General features: G+C 45.8%; 1 protein-coding gene across 2 annotated transcripts in view; it reads left to right on the top strand.

Moving 5' to 3' along the window:
- HIP1 (huntingtin interacting protein 1) overlaps nt 1-26055 on the top strand; it is a 130358-nt gene that overhangs the window by 83616 nt on the left and 20687 nt on the right. For both annotated transcript variants that reach the window (XM_036409676.2, XM_036409677.2), the window contains exons 2-12: nt 1986-2049; nt 5129-5271; nt 5516-5572; nt 13410-13490; nt 15265-15341; nt 15805-15866; nt 19321-19461; nt 22026-22083; nt 25057-25132; nt 25237-25377; nt 25639-25736. In XM_036409676.2, the coding sequence (XP_036265569.1) occupies nt 1986-2049; nt 5129-5271; nt 5516-5572; nt 13410-13490; nt 15265-15341; nt 15805-15866; nt 19321-19461; nt 22026-22083; nt 25057-25132; nt 25237-25377; nt 25639-25736 (998 nt within the window). The remainder of the gene's footprint in view (nt 1-1985; nt 2050-5128; nt 5272-5515; nt 5573-13409; nt 13491-15264; nt 15342-15804; nt 15867-19320; nt 19462-22025; nt 22084-25056; nt 25133-25236; nt 25378-25638; nt 25737-26055) is intronic.

Here is a 26055-nt window from a genome sequence, read left to right on the forward strand (position 1 = left end):
TGATAATATGAAGGATTAAGGTATGATCATAATGTTATGGTTATTTTTTAGAGGTTTGTTTTGTTTTTGTTTTTGTTTTTTTCCTTAAAGGGCCATATTGTATATTTACTATTAAAATGATAGAATTCCTAGGAGTTTACTTCAGATAATCCAGGGAGCAAGGGGATCAATGGCTGATGGTATAAAGTCAGGGTGAACACACTATAGCACAGCCAAATCCAGACCACCACCTGGCTTTTAAATAAAGTTTTATTGAAATGCAGTCACACTCGTTTAGTTACATTTTGTTGGTATCACTGAGGCTGCTTTTGTGCTGCAGCAGCAGAGTTGAACAGGAGACCATGTGGCTTGCAAAGCCCAAAATATTCACGTACCAACCTTTAGAAAGGTTGTTTTCTACAGAAAACCTTTGCCATCCCTCACCCATAAAGAAGTGTGTTTGGCTAAAAGTTTGTCATGGTTGATGCTGGGACTGGTGATATGAGGGCTTGTTAGACTAGTCTTCATACTTATCTGTGCTTGGACTTTTCTTTAAAAACTAAAGAAACACACACAGTAATCTCATCCCTAGAAATCTGACCCTTGGAAATAAAAGCATCAATTAGTAAGGAAATGTGTGAAAGAATGTTACTACAATGGTTTATAGTGTAAAAACAAAAAACTGGAAATAAATTGCCTTCCAACATGGGAATGCTTGTATAAATCGCATCCACCCACACCATGGACTATGATGTTGTCTTTTTAAAGAATGAAGTAAAGTGTTGCCATTCCACTTGGTGAATTTTTCATGAGATATTTTCCAGTGAGAAAAGCAAAATATTGGAAAATCTGTATGAGACAGTCTGATTTTTGTGGAACAGGGGCAAAATTAACCTCTTCTGGTATGTGGGCATGAATGTGTGTATGTGTGTGATATGCATAACAGATCGTTAACATAGGTTGGGTAGAATGACATCTGTGGAAGGGGAGCAAAGCAAAACAGAAAAAAGGAAAAATCTATACTTAAAAAACAGCCTACATGATATGATTGTATGTGTTTCTTTCTTTCTCTCTTTTTTTTTTAATATAGCTTATTGATTTTTTACAGAGAGGAAGGAAGAAGGTTTCCTTTCCTTCCTCTCTGTAAAAAATAAACCTCTTCTGGTATGCAGGCATGAGGGATAGAGAGTTAAAAACATCGATGAGAGGGAAACATCGATCAGCTGCCTCCTGAACACCCTCTACTGGGGATGTGCCTGCAACCAAGGTACATGTCCTTGACCGGAATCGAACCTGGGACCCTTCAGTCCGCAGGCCGACGCTCTATCCACTGAGCCAAACTGGTTAGGGCTATATGTGTTTCTTACGTTATATTCACATGTATATGTGCTTTGCTCAATTAAGAGTTATAAATTTTTTTTTTTAAACTGGAAAGTTGTATGTATGTTAATGTCCTCTGATGTGAGGAAATAAAAGGGAATTTGGTTACAAGTTGGAAATTACCCAAGAGTGGAAAAGAGTGACCTGGGCCAGCCAGGGGAGGCTCTTGTGGAAGGTTCTAGTGGTGCGAGAGGGGCGGGTGGGTGCTTTTGAGCCACAGTCGCTCCCTGATCTCAGCGCCTCTTCCTCCTGCTCCCAGAGAAATAATGTTTCCCTGGGGGATGAGAAAGCATCCCTTTGTGCGGGCTTTAATTGCCATTCTGCTGTGCCAAGCGAATGAGTGGCAGGCAGGCGCAGCAGCTGGGCACAGCCAATGCCAGGCAGCAAAGCCCGCTGCCTTAGGACACCCCGGGCCAGCTGGCCTGGGAGCACTGCCCACCTCTGCCCTCCACTCCCAACCCCCACCAGGGGCCCTGCGCTGGGACAGTGGGGCAGAAGGGTCTGAGGAAAGGAGAGAAGAGTCATTAGAGGGAGAGAAAGGGGTGGCCCCTGGGAGGGTCTCAGCCACTCTCAGAAGCTCATTCATCTCTTCCTCCCCTTTCCTTCCCCTCCCTCTTGTTTTTCAGACTGTCAGCATCAATAAGGCCATTAATACGCAGGAAGTGGCTGTAAAGGAAAAACACGCCAGAAATATCCTTTTGGATGCTGCTTGGAAGACCGGCCCTGAGAGCAGGGCTGAATTGTGGGTGCTGAGGTCAGGGTGAGGAGTCCTTGCTCAGCTGTGGGAGAGGGAACCCCCACACAGGTCAGTTCCCTGCAGGGTTTGAGCAGCTTGGGAGGAGCAGCAGCTGGCCCCAGAGACCAAGGCTCGTCAGGGTGCAAGGCACCAACGTGGCATCTAGGCCAGTCCTCAGGCTTACCAAGATCCCGCCCCCCTCCCGGACTCCAGCTTTCCAGAACTGCCAAGTCCTTTGAAGTTGCTTTCTTCATCAGGGCACCGTCAAAGCACTCCAGGTCCTGCCCTCTGCCTGTAGGGCCACACTGACCACCCCTTTGGGGACATGATCATCTCCCCTTTTCTGACCTCAACAGCCAAACAAAGGTCCTCACTACAGTGGTTGGCCTTAAGCCAACGCAGGGGTCCACCCTAAGGCAGAAGGGGGAAAGACGGGGACCTCGAGGTGGTGAGGGAACCAGTGACGGCGGTTTCACCACGCCGAGCTAGCAGAGGCCCTGGGACACCACCGTCGTGGGTCGGTGGCTTTGGAGGGAAGTGCAGGCAGCACTCTGGGTCCCTGGGGATCTGCCTTTGACGTGCAGAGTCCAGGAGCTGAAGACCCGAGTCCTCAGAGGCCGAAGGAGGGGCTGCCCATGGGGCTGAGCCTCTGAGTGTGTCAGGGGCAGAGCAGGGCACTAGGCAGAGCAAGTGCAGGCTTGGCCTCTGTCTGGGACGGCAGCTCCTCTCTGCCTGGGCTCGTTGTGGTGGCTGCACCTCAGCCCCTGGGGGAGACTCTAGCTTAGATGCCAGCGCTGGCAGGCCCCCAGGAACGGTTGCTAACAGCGTGTACTGCTCTTCAGCGAGAAGATACTTTGGTTGGCATCAGGGCTTTGCTCTGTGGTGGGGGCTATAGCACGTCTCCCGGGTACCCCCGGAGCCTGCCTGACAGTGAGCCAGCTGGATCTTATCCTCTTAGCCCCAGAAGGGCATAGACCCCTTGCTTTAAATGAGTCGTGAAAACCAAACCAAGAAAAGCCCAATTGATTTTCTCAGAATTATCTAGTCCTGACTCGTACCGGTCAAGGATTTGTGATCGGTCTGATGCAAGATTGAAGTCAGACAGAGAGACAGTTGTCATAGGCTGGCGTACTCCTCTGGATGGGGAATTGGCACAGAGAGGACTGTGCCACACCCCTCCAGGGAGGTCACGGGGTGAAGAAGGAATGCTGGAGGAAGGGTCCAGGATCCCGCCTCTAGCTTGCTCTGGACCCTGTGGGGCCTCCTCATCTGTCATTGAAAGAGTTGGTTGAAGAAGATTTCAAAGCTCTCATGTTCCAGCTCTATGCATCTCTTGGATTCTCAGTTTCTGAGTGGTGGATAAATAAAGAGCAGCAGCCACCTGATGCTTCTACTTCAGAAATGCTGGTCAGACATCTGTTTATCCAGGTGCCTCACTGGCAAAACAGGCCACTCCCCTTCCCTCCACCACCTTGGGAGGGCTGGGGACTGATTCTTATTTTTCTTTATATACCTGAGTGCCTTTTACAGTTCCTGACACACAATGGGTCACACATTAAAATGCTTATAAAGTCAAAGAAGGACACAAAGGTCTTCTTGCTTCTTTCAAAGTAAGAGCATCCAGCTAGCTCCACTCCTGCCTCTGCCTCAGCAAACTGCTCTCAGGTCAAGCACCACAGTCAGGGAGAGGCAGGGGTCGGCAAACTCATTAATCAACAGAGCTAAATAACAACAGTACAACGAATGAAATTCCTTTTGAGAGCCGAACACCGACTTCTGCGCATGGGCCACGAAGTTTCAATCGCACTGTACGTGCACACCCGCACCTGGTATTTGGTGGAAGAGCCACACTCAAGGGGCCAAAGAGCCGCATGTGGCTCGAGAGCTGCAGTTTGCCAACCACTGGTGTGAGGAGTCATCGCAGGAGAGGGAGGGGTGCTGCCCATCTCTCCTCTTACCCCCTTGTAGCCTGAGGGGCTGTTTTAGGTGAAAATATAAGTCATTTCAGAAATCCCTCCAAGACAAATATCTGATTTCAGCTTCCAGACCCAAAAGTTATGTGTTCAAGTCCACCCCCCTCAAAACGCAGGTTTCCGTGTAGGGAAGGAACTTAATGATCCCGTCTAGCTCAGAAGCAAAACCACATGTGTCTGGGTGAATCATACAGTTGGTGACCCGAGGCAAGTCGTTCTGTCCTAAATGGCGCCATGCTTCTTACCTGAGCCTTGATGAAGAACTTGAAGTTCAGAGGGAAGAGCTGTCCTTGAGTTTGATGGTGCCCATTTATTGGATGTGTGCGGCCTGTTTAGACAATCACAAGAGAAATGTGGGCATCCTTTACTCACCCCCAAATGGGCTCACTGATTGCAGAGTCTGGAGTGCTAACTTAAACGCATGTGAACCCATTTAGACGCGCATTTATTACACTCATCTCGTGTCAGGTGGTCGCTGGGTAGTGGGTTCTGTTGGGAACTGGATCTTGGGAGGGAGTGGCGGGCTCTAGGATTTGACATACAGGGAGTTGAAGGTGTTAAGAGATGAAGGCACCCCTGAACAGGCCAGGAATGTTTACAGAGGAGTTGGGATGTCAGAGTCATTTTAAGTTTAGAGAAAAGACATTTGAACGAAGACTGCTGCTTTCAGGGCCAGAGCAGAGAACCAGGTAGGGAGGGGTCAGGTGCTGCTGGAGGAGGAGCCAACCGAATTATCTTCCCGCTGAAGGCAAACTGCAACCACTGCTGGCCCAGAGAGCACGTGTGCAAATTAGAAAGACACCCCTCCCCAAAGACATTGCCATCTCTGAAGGAATTGTCTGATAAAGTGGATTTTATTAGAATGGGACACTTTCTTGGCATCTGTCAAAAAACTGCACAGGACTCTGGTGTGTTCGTTGTATTAATAGGGAGTGTCCCCTCCTAGGGAGTGCCACTGTGCCCCGGACAGCTGCACAGGCCTCTGTTGCAGGCTCCACCCCAAAGATGGGCTGGCTGCCTGAGGCAGGGACCGCGCTTTGTTTTCCATGACCCTCCTCACCGTGCATCCTGGGCACCCACCATGAGAAAGGGGCACAGACCTTTTGGTCTGTCGTCAACCGGCTGCCCCTCTCCAGCAACGCTGTGCTCTGCTGGAAGTTCTGCCACGTGTTCCACAAGCTCCTCCGAGATGGACACCCACACGTGAGTTCCTGGGGCTGCAAGGGATGGGCCATGGGGCCAGGGACCGTGCGGGGGAAGTGATTGCCTGGGCCGCTGTCCACTCCTGCACTGAGGGTGGCAGCTGCCCCTTTCTTCTGGTCTTCTGCTTACTGGCCATCAGAGAGGTGGGGTTGTCTCTCTCTGATCAGCCTCTCCATCCCTGAGAACCATCTTTTACCAGCCTCTACCTCCTCTCTTCTCATAAGCTGTTCTCTTTCCTCCCCAGGTCCTGAAGGACTCTCTGAGATACAAAAACGAATTGAGTGACATGAGCAGAATGTGGGTGAGTTTGGAGATTTGTACAAGGAGTACTTGTGCCTCATTCTCCTTCCCCAGAGACCACAGAACAAGGACTGTGGAACTGAACAAACTCATCTCTTTCAACTTCTTTTAAGATCTCTCTCATGTGCATCACCGAGGGGTCAAGGGTACCCCCAAATAGTACCATGATACCCACAGTGATCTCTGGAAGCTGTAGAGGTCTGGGAGCTTTTTCTGCCAGTGGAACCTTATGTCACAATGTTCTCCAGGCATTGGGATCCCCCATTACCACAGTTCCCACCTCTTTTTTTTTTTGCTGGTCCTTTTGGGGTCACAATACATTGAGGACTAGTATTTTCACTTCTTAATGCCAGTGCCTTCATATATATATATATATATATATATATATATATATATATATATATATATATGTATATATATATATATGTGTGTGTATATATATATATATGTGTGTGTGTGTGTGTGTGTGTGTATATATATATATATATATATATATATATATATATATATATTTCAGAGAGGAAGAGAGAGATAGAAACATCAGTGATAAGAGGGGATCATTGATTTGCTGCCTCCTGCTCCTTGGACTAAGCCTGTAACCCAGGCATGTGCCCTTGACCAGAATCAAACCTGGGATCTTTGGGTCCATTGGCTGACGCTTTATCCACTGAGCCAAACCAGCTAGTGCAATGCCAGTGCCTTTTCTTTTCTGCCTAGGGATTCTCAGAGTGAGGGAGGAGGTAGCTGACAATAGCAGTCAATTGAAAAGTGTTTTTATGCCGAAACCGGTTTGGCTCAGTGGAAGAGCGTCAGTCTGCGGACTGAAAGGTTCCAGGTTCGATTCCGGTCAAGGGCATGTACCTTGGTTGCGGGCACATCCCCAGTAGGGGGTGTGCAAGAGGCAGCTGGTCGATGTTTCTCTCTCATTGATGTTTCTAGCTCTCTGTATCTATTCCTTTCTCTCTGTAAAAAATCAATAAAATATATTTTTTAAAGTGTTTTTATGCATGCACTAGATTCTTTAAAAATATATATATATATATTAATATATTTTTTTCTTTATTCATTTTTAAAAATAGATTCTTATAATCAAAGAGTATGTGTATGGATAGGAGGCAATCTGCATTTTGAAGAATCTCCCAGGTTGATCCTGAGAGATTTGTTCCTTTGCCCCCATTGGTTGAGAACTACTACTGTAGCTCTCCCCTTTAAATTCTTCTGTCTGCACTCATAAAATGTTAGCAATTGTGTAGTCCAGTCTTCCCATTACAGATGAGTGGCTACAGGCCCAGACAGGAAAGCTGCTTTTCTTAGTCATAAAGCTAGTTCAACTGAACAAAGCTGAGAGTCATCCCCCAGACTTCTAGCTGGATGCTAGAGAGCTTTCCGTTGTATCCCTCAACATGTAGGGCTTTTTTGTTAGAAATTGCCTGGTATGTCCTTTTCTATCCTTTTACTTTTGACTTTTCTACATTCTTATGTTTTAAAAATATATCACTTGGAAATAGCAATTAGTTGGATTTCGTTGTTGATTTATTAAAGATGGCAGTCTTTGTCTTTTAACTGTGCAGTTGTTCCATTTACATTTATTATAATGCGTGATATGTTTAGATTTACATTTCAGTCTTATTCTGTGCTCTTTGTTCCATCTGGTCTGTTTCTATTTCTCCCATCTTGTCTTCAGTTGGGTTGATTATTTTTTCTCATTCCATTTTTCCCTAATTGCTAGTTGGGAGATTAAAAATCATCTGTTTTTAATGTGTTGTTTTTTGGTATGTTATCTAATACTTATAAAATGCATGTTTATTTTATCAAAGTCTAAAATTCATATCTTTATCTGTTTCCTGTATAGTACAATAACCTCGGAATATTTAATTCCATTCACACCTCAACTTGTATGTTATTGTCATGTATTTTCATCTTGTTTCTTTTTAAACCTTATCAGGTATTTTATTTTGTTTTATTTTGTATTCCTAATTTCTTCTTAAATCTTTTATCTGAGATCACTTTTTTTTTCTGTCTAAATTATTTCCTTTAGAACTTCCTTTAGTGAAAGTTTGCTTTTGGCCAACAACCATTTTTGCTTGTTTGAAAATGTCTTTATTTCACCCTCATTCATGGAACATATTTTCTCTGGGTTTAGAATTTTTGTATGACAGTTATTTTATATCACCACATGGAAGATATTATTCAGGATATCCTTCCACTGACTTCTGGCTTTCATCATTTTCATGAAGTCTGCTGTCAGACTCATCGTTGTCTTTTCAAAGCTAATCTGTCTTTTTTATCTGGCCATTTTAAAGATATTAGTACATGTCTATGTGTGATTCTTTGGACTTCTTAAAGCTATCAGTCAGTATCTTTCATCAGTTATGAAAAATTTTCATTGTCTCTTCAAATATTGCCTCTGCTGTACATTCTGTCTTTTCCTCTGAGGCTTTGGTTAGAGTATGTTAGACTTTTTTTCACTTTATCATCCATCTCACTTTAAACCACTATTTTATTTAAACCACTATTTCTACCTCTTTGTCTCTATGCTTCATTCTGGATAATTTCATTAAATCTGGCTTTCAGTTTACTTGTTCTCTCTTCAGCTGGCTCTAATCTGATTGGCTCTGCATATATTTTGAAACAGTCTTTTATTTATTTAGACATATTAAACAGTGATTTCATAAATCATTTTTAATATTTTCATTATCTAAAGCCCTTATGAGACCTGTTTCTGGCATCTGTTGTTTTTTGTGAATTTTGCTCATAGCATGTAGTTTCTTTCTGTGTTTAGTTATTTCTTACTGTGAGTTTCTCATTTTCCTTGGTATTTTATTTGTGGGAAGTCTTTGGAGTATGTAGGTTCCTCTAGAGAGAATTGGCATTAGTTTCTGTTGACTGTTCTTTAGTTCTCAGCTTAAGGTTTTGTGACTTCTAGGCAGAGCCTCTTGAGTACGAGCTCATGAGTCCAGTTCTCAGCAGCAGTTTTTCCTCCTTCTGATCACAATAGTGGTCTGAGGCAGCCGATTTTCTTTGTAGACCACATGGGGGACTCCTTCAGGGCAGGAGTTTGGAAATGTGTTATTTACGATTTATCCTTGGTTTCCCTGAACAAAGGAGGCAGCCTTTTGGCTCTTCAGTAGACTCTTCAGCTTGGGCAGAGCCCTGCCTTCTGTTTACCACGTGGCCCTTGAGGCCCAGAAAATCAAAGCTCAAGTTCACCTGCTCTGGCAAAGTCCTCTCTCCCCAACTCTATTAATCCAGTAATCCATTTACTCTCCAAGAATCTGTGTTTACTCAGTCATCGGCCTAGGGATTCCTTACTCTTGTTAATTCATTAATATCTTCAAAAAATTTTTTAAAATATATTTTATTGATTTTTTACAGAGAGGAAGGGAGAGAGATAGAGAGCTAGAAACGTCGATGAGAGAGAAACATCAACCAGCTGCCTCTTGCACACCCCCTACCGGGGATGTGCGCGCAACCAATGTACATGCCCTTGACCAGAATCGAATCTGGGGACCTTTGAGTCCGCAGACTGACACTCTACCACTGAGCCAAACCGGCTTAGGCTTCAAAAAATTTTTAATGTTTTCCCAGTATTGTCAGTTTTCAGTGGGAAGGTCAACCCAGGTAGCTAGCCTGCCTTGTTATCCAAAATAGAATTCCTTTAGGTCTTTTTCCCCATGTAGTCTATTTCTCTCATTTGCCTAAGAGTTTCTGAAATTAGAAACCTCTTTTACTTTTTTTTTTTTTTTTTTAGTTAAGACTTCTTTTACAGCAGTTTTAGGTTCACAGCAAAATTGACAAGAAAATACAAAGATTTCCCATATACGCCTTGCCACCCCAGCACACATGGCCTCTCCTATATCAAAATCCCCCACAATGAGTAGTGCATTGGTTACAATCGAAGAACCTACGTTGACACATCGTAATCACCCAAAGCTCACAGTTTACATTATAGTTCACTCGTGGTGTTGTATATTCTTTGTGTTTGGACAAATGTGTAATGTCATATATCCATCATTATGGTATCATACAGAATATTTTCACTGACTTAAAAATCTATATTCCACCTATTCATCCCTCCCTGCCTCCCTGCCCCCAACCCCTGCAACCACTGATCTTTTTACTGTCTCACTGCTTTTTCTTGAATGTCATACACTTGGAACCATATTGTATCCATATGTAGCCTTTTCAGATTGGCTTTTTTCACTTGACAATTTAGGTTTAAGTTTCTTCCATGTCTTTTCATGGCATGTTAGCTCATTTCTTTCTAACCCTTAATAATATTCCATTGTCAGGAAACATGAAAATTGATTTATCCTTTCATCTACTGATAGTAGTCCTTTATCAGGTGTGTCTTTTGGTTGCTTCCAATTTGGGGCAATTAAGAATAAAGCTGCTATAACCACCTGTATGTAGGTTTTGAGTGGAAATAAGTTTTCAGCTCCTTTGGGTAAAAACCAAGGATCACCACTACTGGTAAGAGTATCCTTAGTTCTGTTAGAAACTGCCCAACTGTCTTCCAAAGTGTCTGTACCGTTTTGCATCCCACCAGCGATTCAGGAGAGTTCTTATTGCTCCACATCCTTCCCAGCGTTTGGTGTTGCCAATGTTCTGGATTTTGGCCATGCTAGCAGGTGTGTAGTGTGTCTCGTTTTAATTTGCATTTCCCTGGTGACATGATGTGGAGCATCTTTTTGGATGCTTGTTTGCCATCTGTTTGGGGGTTTTTTTGTTTGTTTTTTTGCCCATTTCTTATTTGGCTGTTTGATGTCTTATTGAGTTATAAGAGGGATTTTCTTTTTAATATTTTGGACAGTAGTCCTTTATCAGGTGTGTCTTTTATAAATATTTCTCCCCAGTCTGTGACTTATCTGTTCATTCCCTTAATGTCCTTTGCAGAGCAAAATTTTTTAATTTTAATGAAATCCAGCTTGTAAATTAATTTTTTAATAGGTTATATCTTTGGTGTTGTATCTAAGATGTCATCACCATACTCAAGGTCACCTAGGTTTTTCTTCTATGTTATCTTTTAGGAGTTTTATAGTTTTGTGTTTTATATTAACTCTGTGATCCATTCATTCATCTTTTACTTTTTGATCCTATGTGTTTTCATGTAAAAGATAGTTGTCTTTGATGGTGAGAATATTTCTGCTTCTTTTCAGTACTTTCCAATCCTATCTAATAAAAGAGTAATATGCAAATTGACCATCACTCCAACACACAATATGGCTGTCCCCATGGGGACACAAGATGGCCGCCACAAGATGGCCAGCAGGGAAAGGCAGTTGGGAGGGACCAGGCCTAAAGGGGAGAGAAGTTATGGGTGATCAGGCCAGCAGGGGAGGGCAGTTGGGAGGGTCCAGGCCTACAAGGGAGGGCAGTTGGGGGTGACCAGGCCTACAGGAGAGGGCAGTTAGGAGTGACCAGGCCTGCAGGAGAGGGCAATTAAGGGTGACCAGGCCTGCAGGGGAAGGCAGTTAGGCATTAATCAGGCTGGCAGGGGAGTGCTTAGGGTGTGATCAAGCTTGCAGGCAGAAGCAGTTAGGAGCAATCAGGAAGACAGATAAGAGTTAGGAGCCAGCAGTCCTAGATTGTGAGAGGGATGTCCAACTGCCCCATTTAGGCCCGATCCTACTGGGATCAGGCGTAAACAGGCAGTCGGACATTCCCTCGAGGGTCCCAGATTGGAGAGGGTGCAGGCTGGGCTGAGGGACACACACCCCCGTGCACAAATTTCGTGCACCTGGCCTCTAGTCTTTTTATAATAAATAAGTACAATGTAAAAATTAATCAGGTGAATTTTCATAGAAAATTATGAAACACTCATCTCTAGCACTTGACATTTTTAACCTCTGATTATTCAATTCCCTTTGGTGCTCTTTGAGGCCTGTTTCAACAGGGTTTCTTTTCTCTAGAGTCTAGGATATAGATGCAATTAAAAGAAAACAAAAGTCAAAAGCTATTCAGTTGAAGGGTTCTTTGTGAATACGTGGGCATTTTGTATATAACTAGGAGTTCCCAGCATTACTCTGCAAATCCTAGCTTCCTCCCACCCACCCAGAATATGACTGCATGGGAGGCTCTATGGCACATGTGTCAAACACAAGGCCCGTGGGCCAAATCTGTCCCGCCAAGCCTTGCAATGTGGCCCGCACCGCGCTGTCATCACTGCACTCCGCTGCGTTTCCATCACAATGACAGTTTATGACTGTTCAGTAAACCATTTGGCCCGCGATTTAGGCTGGATTTTAGATTTTGGCCCCTTCTCTGATTGAGTTCGACACCCCTACTCTATGGGAATGCTTGTTCTTCACCTGCTAGAATTGGTTTCATTTAAAATCCCACCCCACGTCTAATTCTGTAGATGACCTTACGCCGTTGGAGTCCCTCTGGAGGAGGTGTTGCCTCTCCTGTGCTTAGAGAGACAAGGAAAGACATAGCCCATAGCCAGGCTGTGATTACTAAGACTAAAAGACTTAAAATTCTTAAATAAGCAGCCTTGTATAGAATTTACCCAGAAAAGTCCTCATGTTTGTACACAAGATTATACTGTAAGAGTGAACCGTAGGGGGTTGGTTTGATAAATTATAGTACATTTTTATAATGTACTGGGCAGTCACTAAAAATAATGATACAGAAAAAAATTTAAGGAGATAGAAAAAAATTGCAGTATATTAAAAAGGCAAATTGATTTTATTTTATATTTTAAAATAAAGTGGAGCACAGGATTTTTAGGGCTGTAAAACTACTCTGTTTGATATTATAATGGAAATACATGTCATTATACATTTGTCAAAACCCATAGGATGTACAATATCAAGAGTGAACCCTATGGAGTTTCCTCAAAAAACTAAAAATGGAACTCGCATTTGACCCAGTGATCCCACTTCTAGGAATATATCCCAAGAAACTAGAAACACCAATCAGAAAGGATATATGCATCCCTATGTTCATAGCAGCACAATTTACAATAGCTAAGATTTGAAAACAGCCTAAGTGCCCATCAGCAGATGAGTGAATTAAAAATACAAACAATGAAATACTACACTGCTGTAAAAAGGAAGGAACTCCTGCCATTTGCCACAGCATGGATGGACCTGGAGAGCATTATGCTAAGCAAAATCAGTCAGTCAGATAAATATGATCTCACTCATTTGTGGAATACAATGAACAACATAAACTGATGGACAAAAACAGGTCTAGAGACAGAGAAGCATCGATCAGACTGTCAAACCTCAGAGGGAAGGTGGGGAGGGTGGGGGTAAGGGGGAGAGATCAACTAAAGGACTTGTATGCATGCATATAAGCCTAACCAATGGACACCGACACCAGGGGAGTGAGGGCATGAGCAGGGGAGTTGGGGGCATAAGAATACATATGTAATACTTTAATTAATAAAGGGGGGAAAAAGAGTGAACCCTAATGCCAAATTTATTTTTGAAGATAATGATGTGTTAGTGTAAGTTCATCAGTTGTAACAAATGCCCCACTCTGGTGGGGATGTTGACAGTTGGGGAAGTTGTGTATGTGCAAGGGGTATATAGGGAATCTTTATACTTTCTGTTTAATTTGCTGTGAAGCTAAAACTACTTTGAAAACAAAGTCTATTCGAATTGGAAAAAGGAAAATAAATAACATTTTGTACCCCAAAGTGTTAGCCATGATTATATCTGTTCACATATGTACTTCCCTATATTTTCCAAATTGTTAACAATGGACATTTGTTATTTTCATAATCAGAAATATATATACATATTTTTTAAAATGAAGTCCCAGCTGTAGGTCTTTCAACTCTACTGTTCTCAGTGTTAACACCCTGCTGTCTCTCGTCTTCCTGAAAGGGCCACCTGAGTGAGGGGTATGGACAGCTTTGCAGCATCTACCTCAAACTGCTGAGAACGAAGATGGAATACCACACCAAAGTGAGTCTTTGCTGACAATTCTGCTCTCTTTCCCCTCCCCAAGTCTCCTCAGCGCCTCGATGACCTTGTCAAGTCTTCCAGGTAGTAAGACAGCCTGGCTCAGGGAGTCTTCATACCACCTCCCAGCTGTGTGAGAGGAAACATGCTATAGGACGGCCATGGTCAGGCCCTGGGATATGGCCCGTGTCTTCTGTACCATTTTGGAAATAGGAGGAGGAACCCTACCCAGTAGGTTGCTTATGAAAATATTGTAAAAGCACTGACTTTACTGTTAACAAAAAATAATTCCTTCCATTTATATAGCGAGTTTTCACACAGAACCTTCTATAACTTTAGCCAGTATTTCTTATGTACCTAATGCATATAAAACTGTGTGCTTCTTACCAAGTGGCATGTAAGAATAGGTAAAAAAGGGTGCTCATTAGCATTTGCAGATTCTCTGGGGAGAGGCTTATGTACTGAAGCAGCTGTGTGTGTCTGTGCACATGGAAAAATGCAGAGATGTTTTGAAATGCCTGAGGATTACGGTGTTTGAAAGGGCACAGTGAAGGAAGGGGGGCCTGATGTGGACCTTGGAGGATGGGTGTGGTGCATGTAGGTGGTGGATGGCGTGCCAGGTGGGAGGAAAAAAAACATCTGAATTAGGGACAAATGGAGAAGGAAAGACAATTAAGAAGAAATAATATATTTAGTGTCTTTTAATTCCATTATCTTTTATTAACTTAAAGAGTAGTTTTGATTCATGGAATCCATCCTAGTCTATTAAACCTTTTCTGTACATGACCTAATCCTCACAACAACCCTACAAAGTAGCTATTGTTATATCCTAGGAAAGTGAAACTCAGAGAGTGGTTGTCCCTTGCCTGAGTCACGTAGCTTCTCAGTAGGGAGGTGGAGATTTGAACCCAGGCCCATATGGTACTATAGCCTGTGTGGGTCAGGGGCCGCCCTTACCTCTCCTCCTGTCTCACTGAGTGCCTGCCAAGGGCCAGAGCTAGTAGGCTCTGAAGAGAGAAAGGTGAATAGACTTTGGCCCTGCTTCTGGGAGTCGTAGTGTGGTTGGGAGGGAAGTGACAGAGGGAGAGAAGATAGTCTGCAGTGAGGATGAGAACTGAGAGGAGCAGGAGGGGGTACAAAAGCACATACATGGCTATCTGGTGTAGGCTGAACCAGGTAGGCTTCTCGGGAGGCAGAGTGACACCTGAGCTTAGGCGTAGGGTGTTACAGTTGTCTACGCTGCACAGCACAACTCCCCAAGCTTACTGTCTTGCACCAACAGCAGTCCTTTACTATCTCACACTTTCTGTTGGTCAGGAGTTCTGGAAGAGCATGTTCTAGCCAACGGTCTCATGTAGTTGCGGTCAGATGCTGGTTGGAATACAACAGTGGAGGGTGGCCTGCTAGCTCTCTTCCTGGAGGCTCAGAGTTAGTCAGGGCTTCTTCACAGCCTGGTGAAGTTTCCCAAAAGAATAAGGTGGAAAAATACTTTATTTTATCCTCACTGGAGGATATTTTTTCCATTGATTTTTATTTTTTAGAGAGAGTGGAAGGATGGGCAGGAGGGAGTGGGAAGAGAGATAGAGACAGACAGATAGACATTGATGTGAGAGAGATACATTAATTGGTTGCAAGCACCTTAACTGGGCTGGGAATCGAACCCGTGACCTTTCACTGTACGAGTCAACACTCTAACCACCGAAAAACACCGGCTAAGGCTATGTAGAGAGCTTCTGAGGTGTCATCTTCTATCTTCCTTTCTCTCTTTCCCTTCCAGAATCCCAGGTTCCCAGGCAACCTTCAGATGAGTGACCGCCAGCTGGACGAGGCTGGGGAGAGTGATGTTAACAACTTGTAAGTGGCTGTCCTCGTGCTCTGGACCCACTGGGGAAGAGAGCTTTTGTGGAATCTCTCACTTCCCATTAGGCTTTCAGAGGCCCTTATGGTAGAGGCTGGGGCTGGGGTGGGGCGAAAGGTCTTCGGGCCACTTACTGCTGATGCCTCATCCAGAACCCTTCCAGGTTGTCTCACACTTCAGCTCTATCCTCTGGTCCCCTCCACCCTCACAACCCAGTGTGGTGCCTGCCCTCTCCCTTTGCCACTGTCACTATTGAATTCACCCTGCTTGTTCTTCAGATGGCCTCAGTACCCACTTAGGTGGGAGTTAAGAACTGGAGCCGGGGCCTGTGTGTGTGAGCACGCGCGTGCGCACCTGTGTATGCACATTGGGGTTGGAAGCAGCAGCACAGAGTGTGGGGGGAGGGACAGGTTAAGTGCTTGATTTGGGAGCATCAGCTCTCTTTCTTCTTGGGTCTAGTTTCCAGCTAACAGTGGAGATGTTCGACTACCTGGAGTGCGAACTTAACCTCTTCCAAACTGGTGAGTCTCTCCCTCCCATCAGCCCAGGCTTCCATGGGCATCGCCTCATTCCCAGCCTGTTCGCTACTTGGACCAGCCATGCCTCTCCCTACACGCTGCAAAGCACTGGGTCAGGAACATGGAGACTGCAGGCTCTCCGACCCTCGTTCAGAGGGGCCTGAAGCTCTGGAGCATTTGCAGAGTCAGTGATTTCATGTCTGAGCAGAAGGACCACACTCCCCAGCTTACTGGCTTCACCCCTGAGGTCCAGGCCTCCAAGAGCCCAAAGTCAGCCCATGGACAATGGCCCTAGCATGGCTGGTCCTTGGCCAGCCCCGTCTGCTACTCAGCCAGGCTGGCACTGGGGCTCAATTTCTGTCAGAAGGGCTGCTGTCTGCTGCTTGGGCGGCAGCCAGGTTGAGTTGGGTGTTACCAAAGTCCACATGGGAAGTCCTAATCCCCTGGTGGGGGAGCACCGGGACTCCCTCCTACTGCGAGTTCTGGCGCCTCTAGACTGACAGCCCTGACACTTCCTGACAAGACCTGAGAGGGAAGAAACCGGTTCCCTTGCCTCCTGTGTCCTCGCATCCCTACACTTCCCAGCATGGCCCTCCCCTCTATCGCTGGGGAATGGTAGCGCCAGTTTTCTGAGACCCAGGATGTCCTGTGATGAGTGTCCAGCTCTGTGAAAGCACATTCCAAACCTGGGGGTCACGGTTTGATTCCAGTACATGCCCGAGTTGCAGGCTCGATCTCCAGTGTGGGGCATGCAGGAGGCAGCGATCAATGATTCCCTCTCATCATTGATGTTTCTCTCTCTCCCTCTCTCTTCCTCTCTGAAATAAATGAAAAAATAAATAAATAAATAAATAAATAAATATATATATATATATGTATTTTAAATCAGGTCCTCAGTTGCTCTAGGCATATTTCAGGCACTCGGTAGCCACACGTGATTAGCATACTGAACTGCTAATCGTGTTCCAAATGAAGTATTTGGAACACTTCCATCATCACAGAATTCAACTGGCCAGTGTCATTGGGTGATTCTGATGCTTGCTACAGTTTGAGAACCACTGAACTAGGAAATACAGCCTTTAACTGGCTGCATAGTAGAACCACCTGGGGAGCTTTTGAAACCTACTGATGCCCGGTCCTACTCCAGACCGATAAAACAGAAGGAGGGTGTGAGGGAGTTGCAGGCAGACATCAGTAGTTTTTAAATTTCCCCAGATGATTCTAATCTCAAAGCCAACGTTTAGAACCACTGCCCAGCACTACACGCTTTCCACAACATTTTCACTTAATTCTTACAAGACCTCTGTGAAGTGTGTGCTATTAGAACCATGTGCATTTTATTTATTTTTTTATTTTTATTTTAATATATTTTATTGATATTTTTTTTGCCCCCCTCCCTCCCTCCCACACATCCCCTCCCTCCCCAGAGTTTTGTGTCCATTGAGAACCATGTGCATTTTATAGAATATCATCTGTTGGCACGGGAGGTTGAGTAACGTGTCCATGGTCACATTGCGACTCTAGATGTTCCCGGATGCCAAAGGGCATTCCTAGAAAGCAGCGTTAGGCCTGGAAATGGAGCAGTCTGCAATTCCCTGCCAGAGTGGAGCCTAGGCAAGCCAGGAGAGTGGAGGATGGCCGCCTTGCAGTGACAGCTGCTTTTAGTTTGTGTCGAGAAAAGCTGCCTTTTAATTAGAACCGTTTGGGGGTGTTTTTTTCCAGCTGCCAGACGAAGCCAGTTAACAGGGATTAGTACAGTGAGGCAGGCCAGGCACAGCAGCTCTGGGTTTTCCTCCGGGCAGCCCCGCTCACTGAGGGACTGCAGAGAAGGTCTTTCCTTGCCAGCCTTGTGTGTAGTTCTGAAGGTGATGGGCAGCCAGGACATGGGCCCAGGCCACTGGTCTGTGCTGAGGGTTGACAACCAGGCATCTAGTTTGCTTGGTGTAGGAGCAAGTGGAGGGGTCTTGGGAGCAAGACACTGAGGGAGCAACCTGCTCTCTGGAGGTTGGAGGGCAATACTTCTGTTGACCTGCTCCGAAGACCTCACCAGCTTTTGCTCCTGATGGTCATCCTCCTCCCAGTGCCTGGCCTTGGTTTTTGCAGGCTCTCCAATCATCACCCAAGACTCTGGCACATTTCTCCTTTCTCCCTCCACCCCCCCTTTTTGCTGCCCCAACAACCCTGTGGCAAGCCACCAGGAATCCCAGGCTGACTCATTCCCTTCCTTGTGTTCTGATCAATGTGTGATACGTTCCCCACGTGTTAACTAACTATTGCCACCACCAGACTGTCTGCTTCTCAGGGTCAGGGTTACCATCAGCCCGTGTTCATTCATGAGAGAGAGGGCTGGATTGGCTATCTGAGCAGCCCCTGAAATTCTGATGTCCCATAGAGCTGCAGCTTTCCATCTCCTCATTACCATTAAATCAGAAACTGGAAAATGGTGTGTCAGTCTCTCTGATCAGCCTGCGCCTGAGGCCACGAGGCTCCTCTAGGGGGATCCCCCTCATCGAGGTGCTCCACCAGGCTGTGGGTAAATCCTTCCCTTCCCGGCTTCCTCAGGGCTGTGGGTAAATCCTTCCCTTCCCGGCTTCCTCAGGGCTGTGGGTAAATCCTTCCCTTCCCGGCTTCCTCAGGGCTGTGGGTAAATCCTTCCCTTCCCGGCTTCCTCAGGGCTGTGGGTAAATCCTTCCCTTCCCGGCTTCCTCAGGGCTGTGGGTAAATCCTTCCCTTCCCGGCTTCCTCAGGGCTGTGGGTAAATCCTTTCCTTCCCGGCTTCCTCAGGGCTGTGGGTAAATCCTTCCCTTCCCGGCTTCCTCAGGGCTGTGGGTAAATCCTTCCCTTCCCGGCTTCCTCAGGGCTGTGGGTAAATCCTTCCCTTCCCGGCTTCCTCAGGGCTGTGGGTAAATCCTTCCCTTCCCGGCTTCCTCAGGGCTGTGGGTAAATCCTTCCCTTCCCGGCTTCCTCAGGGCTGTGGGTAAATCCTTCCCTTCCCGGCTTCCACAGGGCTGTGGGTAAATCCTTCCCTTCCCAGCTTCCTCAGGTCTGTGCACAGAAGAGCCGAGTTCACCTGTTCATGACACGAGCGCCTCAGCTTATGGGAGCATAAGCTTCTGGTCTGGCCATTGCTGGCCACACAGGCGCTGTCTTTTAACTCACCATCTTTCAGCAAAACCAGTTTGTTTGTTTTGTGGTTTGTTTGTTTTGTGTGTTTTTTTCTAAAATCAGTTCTTGACTTTGTGACCACTTTCAAGTCACTTACTGTCAGTTCCCTCATCTTGTGAGCCAGGGTACTTTGAATTATCTTGTAGGAACCGTGTAAGGTTTAGTGCATTAAATTCAATAGTGAATGCCCAGAATAGGTCCTCGGTGTATGTGAGACCCCGCCTTTTGCCCCTTTGAGAAAGTCACCTACAGTTTCCTAGCTCCGCCGCCTCTCCCCTCTTTTATTTTCTAGTGTTCAACTCCCTGGACATGTCCCGCTCTGTGTCAGTGACGACCGCTGGGCAGTGCCGCCTCGCCCCGCTGATCCAGGTCATATTGGACTGCAGTCACCTCTACGATTACACGGTCAAGCTTCTCTTCAAACTCCACTCCTGTGAGTACACCGGCCAGATCTCCTCGGAGCTTCTGGCTGGAAGGAGGAGCTTCGCCTGAGGCTGTCCCTGCAGAAACGCAGCTCCTCCGGGGCCCAAGCTTTCAGCATCCATTCCAAACAGCCCTGAGGCTCCCAGGCAGCCTGAGAGGAGCAGGGTGCAAGCTGTGGTGTGCCCAGGGAAGCACCTGGCTTGCCACAGTCGTGTCCCGAGATGGCCCTCTCCCTCCATTCCTGGCTTTACCTCGTCTCCATCCATACGTGTCATGTATTCTGTGAACCACACAAATGATGACAAGACCTGGCCTAGACCCACAGCAGCAAAGGCAGTGCTTTTCAAAGTGTTCTTCAACACAGTCCCTTGGTACAAATGGGATTTTAGAGAGACATATAAAATATAAAACAGCTGCTCAAGTAGATGGAGTGCTGACCTTGACCTAGCCACAGATCCTTGGGATGCTTTTGCAGAATCTGTTTTTGAGATTACTGGTCCTGCAGAAGTTCTTATACTTTCATGTGCTTTTGCTTTAAAATGATGAATCTGATGTGGGTGTAGCTTGAGCCACACACCAAGTGGCCACTGTGAAGGGTATACACATGCAGAAGGTGTGGGCGATGGAAACCAAGAAAAAAATCAAGACATAAATGGTACTAGCAAGGAGTATTTTAGAATTCTCGGACAAGGGGCACTCTGGAACGGTGGTCACTGACAAGGAATGGGTCTGGTTACTTAGGACAAGGCAGCCAGCATTACTCTGATGAATCCAGAAGGTTTTGGTGGAAGGGAGGTTGGAATTCGATGTTCAGGGATTAGAAGGGCTTTGGAGCAGATGGGCATGTCTGAAGAGAGCCGAGATTGGACTAGATTCCAGGAGAAGGCAGGCCGTATCTTAGAAGCTCGGAATATAAATGAACTTGTAATTGTTTTTGAGATGCTATGGGACCCACTTTCCCACTAGAACAGCAGTGGCCAACCTTTCGGACCTCACGGGCCACAAGTTGGCAACCACTGCACTAAACATCCCCACTTTCTTATAAAGGGATGGGTTATGAGAAGAGACAGGTAATTAAGTATTTCCGTTTAAAGGCCTTTTTAAAGTAAAACAATACACAAGACCCTCCCGATGGCCTCCGCGCAGGAGAACTCAGTAACATGGGGAATGAGTGTGGGAGACACTCTGTATAGTATATACTTTTCTAAAAATAAAATTTTATTTTAGAATAGTTTAGATCTACAGGAAAGTTGCAGGTAGTTCAGAGTTCCATATGCCCCCAACCCAGTTTTCTCTACTGTCAACATCTTAGATTAGTATGATATTATATTTGTCACACTAATGAACTGACCTTGATACATTTTTTTTTGATACATTATTATTAACTGAAGTCCATACTTCCTTCAGGTTTCCATAGTTTTTACCTAATGTCCTTTTTCTGCCCATGGTCCCATTCAGTCATGGCTCCTCCTCAGTCCATTTTCTTAGACTTTCCTTGTGTTTGATGACATTGACAGTTTTGAGGAGTCCTAGTCAGATATCCTGTAGCATGTCCCTCGATTTGAGTCTGTCCAACACTTTTCTCATAACTGGACTGGGGTTCTGGGAGTCAGATCATCGAGGTAAAGTGCTGCTGCCACCCACTCTATACTGCTTCCATTTTGGATTACCAGACCTTATACTGGTACTACCTCTTTATACCAAATGAATAGATCGCCTAGTCAATAAGATTCAAATTTTAAAAATAAAAGGCTCTCTGAGTTGTGCTCTATCACTGAAATACCCAGAACCACACATCCTGTGAGGTGAAGGGACCGTAGAGAAAACCCACTCAGGAGGAGGCTGCTGCTTGTCCCACACCACAGTTATCAGGGACCACATGGGCACTGGGCCCAATCTTCATGAGTCTCAGTCCATGGTCTCTCCTCTGACAGGCATCCTCTCCGGCAGGCTCTATGGTTTCTACTGGATTAATGTCTGCATGGGGCCTCGTCCAGTGCACCCAGTGCAAACACTTCTAGGAAGAACCCTCATCCCCCTCTCTCTGGGGCCAGCTGTGGTCATTCTGCTCCTTGGCCAGGTCACCACTTGCTGCTTTCATGGTCAGGGATATATTGTAGCTTCCAGCCACTGTGTCCAGCATGGCTTGCACTTTAGGAGTGAACAGAAGGAAAGCTTTAGAGCACATGTGTCAAACACAAGGCCCGCGGGCCAAATCCGTCCCGCCAGGCCTTGCAATGTGGCCCGCACCGCGCTGTCATCACTGCACTCCGCTGCGTTTCCATCACAATGACAGTTTATGACTGTTCAGTAAACCATTCGGCCCGCGATTTAGGCTGGATTTTAGATTTTGGCCCCTTCTCTGATTGAGTTCGACACCCCTACTTTAGAGGATAAGCGCCCAGACTCCCTGTTGGTCCTGTTGAGCCTCCTTGTGTATCAGTCCTGAGGCAGCTCTAGGCCAGGAATGCCACTGGCAAGGTTGGCCATAAGCCCCAGGAGGAATGGTTCCCTGTGGCTTGACCTACCTGCTGGTCCTCCTCATCCTTCTCACTCTTATACAATTTCTCCCAGGTCTCCCGGCTGACACCCTGCAAGGCCACCGGGACCGTTTCATGGAGCAGTTCACAAAGTAAGTGATGGAAATGAAGGCGAATCAAAAGAGTGCCATAAAGTCAATCCATACAAGAGCATTTGCTTTAAATGTCTGAGTTGTGCTCTATAACTGAAATACACAGAACCACACATCCTGTGAGTTAAAGGGACCATAAAAGCGCACTTATTATTTCTCTAATAAGTCCTGTAAAAGCGCACTAAAGAGGCTATTTCATCACCTGCTTCATGCCCAGGGCTTCATCCTCTTCACTTTTTCTTCTCCCTTGTGGCCTTTACCTTGTACATGCTCACAATTCCCAAATCTGTATTGCTAGCAGAGCCTTACCTCTGCATTCCAGCCTCACACGCCTCATTGTCTATGTGACATCTATACATTAAACTTGAATTTCAAACCGAACTCTAGGTTTTCCTCCAAGAACCATTTTCTCCCGGTCTTTTCTGTCTCATTAAATACTGCCGTCGTTCATTTAGGCCAGAGATTTAGAACTCACCATTCATTTATTTATTTATTTACTTATTTTTATTGATTTCAGAGGGGGGGTGATAGGGAGCGATAGATAGAAACATCGATGATGAGAGAATCCACTGACCAGCCACCTCTTGCACAACCCCCCACTGGGAATCAAACTCACAACCCAGGAATCGAACTGTGACCTCCTGGTTCACAGGTGCACGCTCAACCACTGAGCCACACCTGCAGGGCAGAACTCGCCATTTTCCTCACCCCCCATATCCAATACATTCACAGATTCGGTTGATAACTCTTCAAATATATTTTGGCTCCGGTCAAATCTCCTCCCATCTCTTCAGCTACCTTTGCTCTGGACTCCCACTCTGCCCACCTGCAATACTATCCTTACCAAGCAGTTAGAGCATCCTTGTAAAAATGTAAATCCCTTGCTCAAAACCTTCCAATGGCTTCTGATTGCATTGAGAATAAAAACTCTGCTTTACAAGACCCCTGCATAATCGGATACCTGCCTGCCATCTCTGATCCTGTCTCCAGAGCTCAGCCTGTTTCAGCCACACAGGGTGGTCCTCCCGTTCCTGGAACAGATTCAGGCAATGCTCCCTCGGGGGCTTCATACTGCTGTTCCCTCTCCTGGGGATTCTCTTTCCCCAGCCTGACCAGCTTCAGGTCATCTTTGGTCACCTGCTCTCAGGCAGTTTTTGGTCCCCTTATTTGAGCTGGGTATTCTCCCCCTCCTGATCCTCCAACCTCATCCCTCCCACCCCCCATATTCTCTCTCACAGCACCCTGTTTACTTCCTTCTTCGTTCTTATCACAGCTTTATTCTTGTCTGACTGTCTTGTCTAGTACCTGGTACAAAGCAATTAAGCATATTGTGTTTAATAAATATTTGCATGAATTTAGTGAGCTAATAAGTCCACTATCTTGTCTAGAAGAAGAAGAGCTTGTCTGATTGAGAGGCTAATTATTCTGGTGTGTTTAGAAAATTGGTAGCTAGATAAAAAGTAAAACTCACCTCTCAGATAAGTGTGTCCAGGAAGAGGGGAAGGAATGGAGTGGGAGATAAAAGATCTGAGGAAGGGAATCAGCTTAGCAGGATTTATTCTGACACTTGTTTTTCCTGTTAACGTCTTCAGCCTTGACAACAGGAAAAGCATACCCCCCCAAATCCCAAGCTTAGGCTTCTCCTGCTGTTGGTTCCCAGACTGCAATCAGAGGACAAGTTCAGGGTTGTACTGACCTCTTGCTTTCCTTGTTCCATTTGAAAAGCCTCATCTGTTTATTCTATAACAAATGGCTTACTAAACCCGAGGAGACGGGCCCTAGGGCTGATTTCCTGGAATGTTAAATTCCAGTAGCTTTTGAAAGCAGTAGAGCCTATTACTGTTGGCTCCATCCCAGAAAGGAGACGTGTAATCAGGTGATTTTATTTCCTTTAATTTTTTTTCTAGCTTATGAAAACATCTCCCATGAATATCCACCTCACTTTCTCTTCTAACAGGCACTGCGGTTCTCTGAGGAGTAACTATCCTCTAATTCTGGGAAAGCAGCAATGACGTCCCAGGGACAGTCCTAACCGTGGGGTCTGAAGGGCTGTCATGAGACCCCAGGGATTTAGTTTATTGGGCTAAGCTGAAGAAACTTCTGTGTTGCAGAGAGCAGGTGCTGAGATCCATGACCTCTTCCATCACAGAAAATATATCTGGTACGCTCAGCTCTCTTGTCCTTCAGTGTTTAGGTTCAAAATAGAGACTTGAGGATGAGGGGGGGAAAATTGATTTCTTTTTCCCTATTCATCCAAGATGAGGACACAGTGTTTTTCCAATGAATACTTCTTAAATAATTCCTCTACGCCTGGTTCTGTGGTAAACCTAGATCAGCAGGGCCAGTCTCTGCTCTCTGGAACCCAATAGTTTAATTGGGAAAATAACAAATAGCTCTAACACATGGTGATTCAATTAAAAAGAGATCTACCTTACCCTGGCTGGTGTGGCTCACTTGGTTGGACATCATCCTGGTCACCAAAAGGCTGCTGGTTGAATTTCCAGTCAGGGCACATTCCCAAGTATCAAGCTCAATCCATGGTAGGGAGCGTGCAAGAGGCAGCCGATTGACGTTACACTCTTACATCAGTGTCTCTCTCTCTCTCTCTCTCTCTCTCTCTCTCTCTCTCTCTCTCTCTCTCTCTCTCTTTCTCTTTCTCTCCCTTCCTCTTTCTCAAAATCAATATAAACTATTCTACAGCGGTGCAGAAATTAGTTTATGGGTTATCTACTCTTGTAAAGGATTTTGTAGTTTTAGTTACTCTTTCCTCACCGCAAGGTAAGTAAGGACTGGCTATAAATACTTTTTCTCTATAGCATCATAATTGAATCCTTGCACCATGGAGGCTATCTCCTTGACAGCCTGTGCCTTTGGCCTGGGCAGGCCCAGGAGGAAAGCTGGGTGGTTGCACTGTCCCCTCCTCTCCAGGGCTGGTGAAGACCCCAGCCCCCTCGGGCCCTCCTCCATCCCTAGGTTGAAAGATCTGTTCTACCGCTCCAGCAACCTTCAGTATTTCAAGCGGCTCATTCAGATCCCTCAGCTGCCGGAGGTAAGTGTACCCGGCCACACCCTGGGAGCCGCTGAGTCTAGGGCACTCTTTTCGAGGCAGATCTAACGAATGACAAAGTTTGAGGAGGTGTCTTCCCTCTTCAGAACCCACCCAACTTCCTACGAGCCTCCGCGCTGTCAGAGCACATCAGCCCCGTGGTGGTAATCCCAGCCGAGGCCTCGTCCCCGGACAGCGAGCCCGTCCTGGAGAAGGATGACCTCATGGACATGGATGCCTCCCAGCAGGTGAGGACCATTTGGGAGAGAAACGTGGCTCTTCCTGTTGACCCCAAGTGCTGGGGAAAGGACAGGAAAGGCTCTGGTCACTGCCTTCTAACCCAGGCTCTAACCTACACCGAGCACCCTGCCCTATGGTCCCTAAGAGGGAACATAAGTAGATTTAAACCAAATTAAGATAGGGCCTATTCTTAGGCGTCACTCATTTGACCCCCACCCAGAATTCTCTGGATCTCTAACCTTGTTCTCAATCCTCTTTGGCCTTTGCAGAATTTATTTGACAACAAGTTTGATGACATCTTTGGCAGCTCGTTCAGCAGTGATCCCTTCAATTTCAACAGTCAGAACGGTGTGAACAAGGATGAGAAGTGAGTCCAAGCTGGGTTAATGTAGATGACACTGAAGCTACGTTAAGCCATGATCTGACTCGCCACACCTAACCAAAGAGGAATTCTTTATATTTTTTAATATGTTTTTATTGATTTTAGAGAGAAGGAGAGAGAAATATTGACGTAAGAGAGGAACATTGATTGGTTGTCTCCTGTACCCACCCCAACTGGTGCATAGGACGACTCTTATATCAGCCAGGGCCAAAGAGGAATTCTTAATGATGCTTGGGCTTCTTAGAGAAAGGTCTTGATCTTCAAATATTGGCCCCTTTAGTTCAGAGGGAAATCAAATGATGCT

Source organism: Pipistrellus kuhlii, unplaced genomic scaffold (assembly GCF_014108245.1).
Source record: "Pipistrellus kuhlii isolate mPipKuh1 unplaced genomic scaffold, mPipKuh1.p scaffold_m20_p_4, whole genome shotgun sequence".
Taxonomy (NCBI): domain Eukaryota; kingdom Metazoa; phylum Chordata; class Mammalia; order Chiroptera; family Vespertilionidae; genus Pipistrellus; species Pipistrellus kuhlii.